This window comes from Rhizophagus irregularis, chromosome 11 (genome assembly GCF_026210795.1).
Source record: "Rhizophagus irregularis chromosome 11, complete sequence".
NCBI lineage: Eukaryota > Fungi > Glomeromycota > Glomeromycetes > Glomerales > Glomeraceae > Rhizophagus > Rhizophagus irregularis.
This window is the reverse complement of record NC_089439.1, coordinates 3,514,959-3,521,558: the sequence shown is the minus strand read 5'-3', so window position 1 is coordinate 3,521,558 and position 6,600 is coordinate 3,514,959. Positions and strand designations below refer to the sequence as shown.

Sequence of the window (6,600 nt, the reverse complement as noted above, 5' to 3'; positions counted from 1 at the left end):
TTCTTTTTTATAGGTTTGGTGTCTCGGGTGGGTTCTGATAAACAGAAAAAAACCAAAGATTCGTAAGTAGAATCTTGGGTTTTTTTGCTTTTTTTTAATATTATGGAACGGTTACTAACCGTTCTTTTCTTTTTTTTTATAGTTTCGGTGGGTTTCCAAAAGATCAAGATTTGTAAGTATATATGAATACATGAATTATGTGATTGTGGAATTGTAGATTAGTAATACTTATTTGTAATATGCATTTATAAATAAAGTTGTGATTTATTGTGAATATTAAATAAAATGAGTTGTGGCTGAATATTAGTAAATAAATTTAGTACAAATTTGCAACATAAATTAAGTAACATTCGGAAAACTATTCACCAAAATTTGCTATCTGAAATTGTTCCGAATGTTAATTGAATTTTGGCCGAAATTTCAAGCCGAACTTTAGGTGAGTGGCAGCGAACTGCAGCCAAAAAATCAGCTAAAGTTCGACCAGCATTAGACCATAAATTAGCCTAAAATTGGCTGGTTGAATTTTGGCCGATTTGGACTATTTTGACCAGTGATATCGGGTACCGATATGTAAAATATTTATTTATTGTATTTGTATTATATAATCCAAAGAGAAGGACCTCAGACATCACATATAAGGTTGCTTGTCTAAACCTCTTCAAAATCCTACGATTAGTTTCGTCAAAATTTTACTATAGATTTATTATAGTTTTAGTGAAGTTTCGGCAGTTTCGGCATTTATAATAAGTTTTGGCAGTTTCGCCTTTCTCCAAAGTTTCACCAGTTTTTTAATATAACTTTAATATAATTTCGGCAGAATTTCACTTTTCGGCAAAATGCCATCTTGCATAAACCCCTAGGTTTCGGCAAGCAACCTTAATCACATATATAATTCATAACTGATCTGTATGAATTTAAGTACTTTTTGCTCCTGCTAAAATAGACCTAATTTGCTAAAAATCAAATTATCACATTTCAAATCTATACTAATTTGCTAAAACTCAAAATATGAGTTAATAATCTTTTTTTTTATCTATATAATTAAAAAAATTTGTAACGTTAAGATTACCTGTATAAATAATTATACAGTTGTGTCACCCCCTTTGTTTACGCCATTTTCTTTGTTTCATCATCGCTATTTTGTTCACGTTTTTTACTACTTTCACGTTTTTTTTTTAATAAACCTGATTAGTTGAGTTTTGTTTGTATACAGTCACCCCTCTCTACAGCGAACCTCGATATAGCGAATAACATGATATAACGGATCATACAGTGTGGTACCGATTTTAAATATGAAAAAAACCTTGATATAACGAAGTTTACTATTTATTTACCATATAACGTAGTACGAAGTAAAGTGTGTGAATTTCTTATATAAAAATGCCTTTCGATATAACGGATTTTTTTTATAATGAATTTTTTTCAGTTATAACGAAGAATTTCTTTATAATTAAATGTAATTATTAATAAATATTGATGCATTATGACATTAAATATCACCCCTGTGTTTTATATTTAAATTATGGATCAGGATTGTATCGGGATCGTATCGGGATTAATAATTCTGGCTATTTTATTTAATATTTAGGCAGAATTACATTAATTTACATTAATTCAGTTGTATTAGGATTCGATGTGAATTGTTATTAATTTATATTTATCACAGGGGTAAGGACACTCCTAGTTAAATTAATATATCATTAATAATTTATTTATTATATAGTCAGTTATTGTTAAACAGCATTCCTACAAAAAAAAGGAATTATAATAAACATTTTTATATAGAACACTTCAGGAAGCATTCCCTATAATAAAAAAATAAAAAAAGAACATTAGTAAATGTTCTTAAACGAAATTAAAAGAAAAAATTGAGTTGTCCCACTTACTTCTTGTCTCAAGCGTTCATTTCGAAGTCCCTACAATAAAAAAAAATAAAAAAGAATATTAGTAAATGTTCTTAAACGAAATTAAAAGAAAAAATTGAGTTGTCCCCTTACTTACTTGTCTCAAGCGTCCATTTCGAAGTCCCTACAATAAAAAAAATAAAAGAACATTAGTAAATGTTCTTAAACGAAATTAAAAGAAAAAATTGAGTTGTCCCACACTTCGTAACATCAAGCGTCCATTTCGAAGTCCCTACAATAAAAAAAATAAAAAAGAACATTAGTAAATGTTCTTAAACGAAATTAATAAAAAAAATCGAGTTCCCCACTTACTTCTTGTCTCAAGCGTCTATTTCGAAGTCCCTACAATAAAAAAAATAAAAAAGAACATTAGTAAATGTTTTTAAACGAAATTAATAAAAAAAATCGAGTTCCCCACTTACTTCTTGTCTCAAGCGTCCATTTCGAAGTCCCTACAATAAAAAAAATAAAAAAGAACATTAGTAAATGTTCTTAAATGAAATTAATAAAAAAAATCGAGTTCCCCACTTACTTCTTGTTTCAAGCGTCCATTTCGAAGTCCAGGAAGTTCCCTATAATAAAAAAATAAAAAAAGAACATTAGTAAATGTTTTTAAACGAAATTAATATAAAAAACCCCCCAGTTCCCACTTACTTCTCATTCTAGGCATCTATTTTGAAGTTTAGAAAGCACCCCTATAAAAAAAAGATTAAAAAAAATGTTAAATTATCGGTAATCAGATCAACAAGTCACATGATCTGTATAACCGATATTCCTATACCGAAGAATTCATTATACAATACCGAATAATTCGTTATAGTGTTAACGAAGTTGCTTATAACGAAGCCCTGATCAGCTGGAACCTAGGGTTCGTTATATCGAGAGAGGATTGTATATATTAATTTTGTATTAATTCGTGTTGCTTTTGTAAAAAATAAACGTTCCTTTTGTAAAAAATAAACATTTTAAAAGTGATTTTTTATTTTATTTTATTTTTTTTATTTCTAGAAAATTAGTTAACATTATCTGTTCCTTAAACATATTTTAAGTAATAACGTTGGTAAATTAATTATTGCTTATTTATAAGTGTATAACATTGTATAAATTGTTGATTTACCGTTTTTGTAGTTAATGATTATTTTAATGTTTTTCAAATCAAGTTTAATTTTATTATAATAAAGTTGTTTAAAAAAATGAATTTTTTGAATAAATTTTAATTTGATTATAATAAAGTTGTTTGAAAAAAACTACTTTTTTCCAATGTAATCCGAAAAAAAATATTGCTTTAATTATCTTTTTTATTTGTACCATGCTAATCCTTCGTTTTGTTGTATTCTTCCCCATGCCGTTGTGCTGATACCCTGATTTCCTTTTTCTTCACGTGTTCATATGTTAATTTATGCACGTTGCCCAATTTGCACGATGTTATCTTATATTTTGTCCTTGACGCTAATCTTTCTTTGACTGCTCCAATATGTCTTCTACAAGCGAGACTCCTGTATCACATAAAAGAAGACTGCAAAGAGAGAGAGTTGAATGTCACCAACAAAGGAGATTTGATGGAGGGCGTTTTGATCTGGAAATCATCGATCAAACGTGTTTACATTGTGGCACGAGATTTTGGTTGTGTAAGAAGAATCGGAACAGCAGCCTATCTTCTCCTAGGTTTGCTATGTGTTGTGCGGGTGGCAAGGTCCATTTACCTCCTGTGCTTGATCCTCCTCCTTATCTACTTGATTTATATACTTCCTTCCATTCGGAAGCAATAAGTTTTCAAAAAAATATCAGAGCTTACAACGGAATTTTGGCATGCTCTTCTTTTGGTGCTAATATTGACGAAAGCTTTCAAGGTCAAGGTGTATCGAATTTTAAAATCCATGGCCGAATTTATCATCGCATAGGATCTTTGATGCTGGATGAAGGACAGAAACCGGTATTTGCTCAGCTCTATATCTATGACAGCGATCATGAAAATAACAATCGGCTTCGCATTATGCGTGATCTGAATGCCAAAATATTGCAGAATTTGCAGAATATGTTGGATACTTACAACCCATATATCCAGAATTTTCGCCAAGTGAGAGATTTGCTTCAAAATGATGCTGATTCAGCTGATATTTCGATGCGGATTTATTGTGATCGATTGAATGATGCCTGCCGCTATAATGGTCCCGCTGCTTCTGATGTTGCTGCGATTATGGTTGGTGATGGTTATGAAGTTAAACCTTCTAATCGGGATATTATTCTTAACTTCCGTGATGGGACTTTACAAAGAATATCCGATTGCATCCTTTCTATGATCCTCTTCAATACGTGCTGCTGTTCCCAAACGGTGATGATGGATGGCATCTTGATATACCGCTTACAGATAATCCTCAATTAAATACTTAAAGAGATATGGTGACTCCTATGCAATTCTATTCTTACAGGTTACAGATTAGACCCAGTAATTGGTTGCAATGTGCTAGCCATTTGTATCAGCAGTATATTGTAGACCAGTATTCAAAAATAGAACAGCATCGTTTGAATTATCTCAGATTTAATCAATCATCCCTTCGCTTGGATTTGTATAAAGGAGTTGCCGATGCCATACATGCAGATGACAGAGATGCTGATGATAGAGATGCTGGACACGTTGGACAAAATATTGGACGTTGAATAATTCTTTCTTCATCGTTTATTGGTGATCCGCGTCAGATGTACCAACTATATCAAGATGCTATGGCCATCGTGAGTCACTTTGAAAAGCCTGACCTTTTTGTCACCTTCACATGTAATCCCAAGTGGCAAGAGGTTACAAGAAAATTGTTGTTACATCAAACTGCCATGGATAGACCTGACTTGACGGCACGTGTTTTTCATATAAAACTACGAGAATTGTTAAAGGATTTATGTGAAAAACACTGCCTCGGTAAAGTTGCCGCATTTGTTTACGTGATCAAATTTCAGAAACGCGGTTTACCGCATGCTCATATTTTTCTGATTCTTTCGCAAGATTCAAAGCTTCATTCTGCGGATGATTATGATTCAATTGTTTCTGCAGAAATCCCTGATCCTAATGTTCACCCTCTTGCTTACGAGACCGTTATATCATCTATGATGCATGGTCCGTGTGGTATACTTAATCCTTCAGCTCCGTGTATGAAAGATGGGTTCTGCCAGAAGCATTATCCAAAATCTTTTCAATCCTCCACACAGGACAATTGTGATGGATATCCTCTTTACCATAGGCGTGATAATGGTTCTTTTGTTGAAGTTAGGCGTGGCGTCCGTTTAGATAATCGATGGGTGGTTCCTCATAATGTTGAATTGGTAGAAAAATATGACGCCCATATCAATGTTGAAATCTGTAATTCAGTTTTGGCTATTAAATACCTGTATAAATACATATACAAAGGTCACGATCGAGCTACTGTTGCGCTCTCATAACCTGACAGTGCTACCGACTTGCGTCCACCTGATAAAGAGCCCGTTGACAAGATAAAGATGTATCTTGACGTGAGGTACATTTTGTCTTTAGAGGCGATTTGAAGAATTTTTCATTACAGGATGCATGGCCGTTCTCCAAATGTTCAAAGGTTGGCGATTCATCTTCCTGAGAAGCAGTTTATTACTTTCCATAATGATGATAATTTGCATCAAGTTATAGATCGTGCTGACTCTCATGTAACTACCTTAGTTGCTTGGTTTAAAGAAAATGCTGATAATCCCGCTGCTCATAATTACAAATATGTTGACTTTCCACTTTATTATACTTGGAATTTGTCTGATCATAAGTGAAATATACGAAAAACAGCTACGCGTGCGATTGGGAGACTGTATATGGTGCAACCTTCGGAAGGTAAACGTTACTATTTGCGAATGTTGCTTACTCATGTAAGAGGTGCTTCCAGTTTTGATGACTTGAGGACAGTTGAAGGTCATGTATGTGCAAGTTTTAAGGAAGCCTGTATTCGTTTAGGCCTTCTTCAAGATGATACCGAATGGGATGTCTGTTTGAGAGAAGCATGTTTGTTATATAAGAATGGGTTAACAATTACGTCTTTTTTTTGCGACCATTCTTATCTTTTGTCAGCCCGCTGCATCTGAAATTCTGTGGAATAATCATAAACTTGCTCTTTGTGAAGACATTTTATATCAGAATCGTGATCTTTATAGTGATATAAATGATGCAGTTAAACAGGAAGCCTTGAGACAATTGGAATCTTACTTGCAGTTGAATGCAAAATCACTAAACGATTTTCCTGATATACCTCTTTTTTTGGGAGGCTTTGGATTTCTTAATGGTCCTGATGCGTTAAACCAACTGATTCGAGAAGAAATGTCTTATGATATTACACTATTGCAAACTGCATTAAATCAAAATGTTCCTTTGCTGAATAAAGACCAGCGAGCTATTTATTATGCTGTTTTGTCTTCTATTCATGATACGTGTACCTGCTTCTTTGTTGATGGTCCTGGTGGTACCGGTAAGACTTTTTTGTATAATACCTTGCTGGCAACTGTTAGATCCTGTGGAGAAATCGCTTTAGCTGTAGCTTCTTTGGGTATTTCAGCACTTTTAATTGATGGTGGAAGAACTGCCCATTCACGCTTTAGAATTCCTCTGAAATTACATGAACTTTCAACCTGCAACATTTTCCGTAGAAGTAGAGAAGCCCGTTTAATTAATGCAGCTAAGCTTTTCATCTGGGAT

General features: G+C 33.1%; 2 protein-coding genes across 2 annotated transcripts; one reads left to right on the top strand and one right to left on the bottom strand.

Moving 5' to 3' along the window:
• Positions 1 to 1,733: 1,733 nt before the first annotated feature.
• OCT59_003246 (uncharacterized protein) lies at positions 1,734 to 2,574 on the bottom strand (the record flags this gene model as incomplete). The annotated part of the gene is made up of 7 exons (XM_066145490.1): positions 1,734 to 1,805; positions 1,887 to 1,916; positions 2,002 to 2,028; positions 2,217 to 2,246; positions 2,327 to 2,356; positions 2,437 to 2,476; positions 2,555 to 2,574. The coding sequence occupies 7 exons, from the start codon at positions 2,572 to 2,574 to the stop codon at positions 1,734 to 1,736; spliced, it is 249 nt and encodes an 82-aa protein (XP_065996209.1).
• Positions 2,575 to 3,378: 804 nt separating this feature from the next.
• OCT59_003245 (uncharacterized protein) lies at positions 3,379 to 4,562 on the top strand (the record flags this gene model as incomplete). The annotated part of the gene is made up of 2 exons (XM_066145489.1): positions 3,379 to 4,217; positions 4,298 to 4,562. The coding sequence occupies 2 exons, from the start codon at positions 3,379 to 3,381 to the stop codon at positions 4,560 to 4,562; spliced, it is 1,104 nt and encodes a 367-aa protein (XP_065996208.1).
• Between the last annotated feature and the right edge of the window lie 2,038 nt (positions 4,563 to 6,600).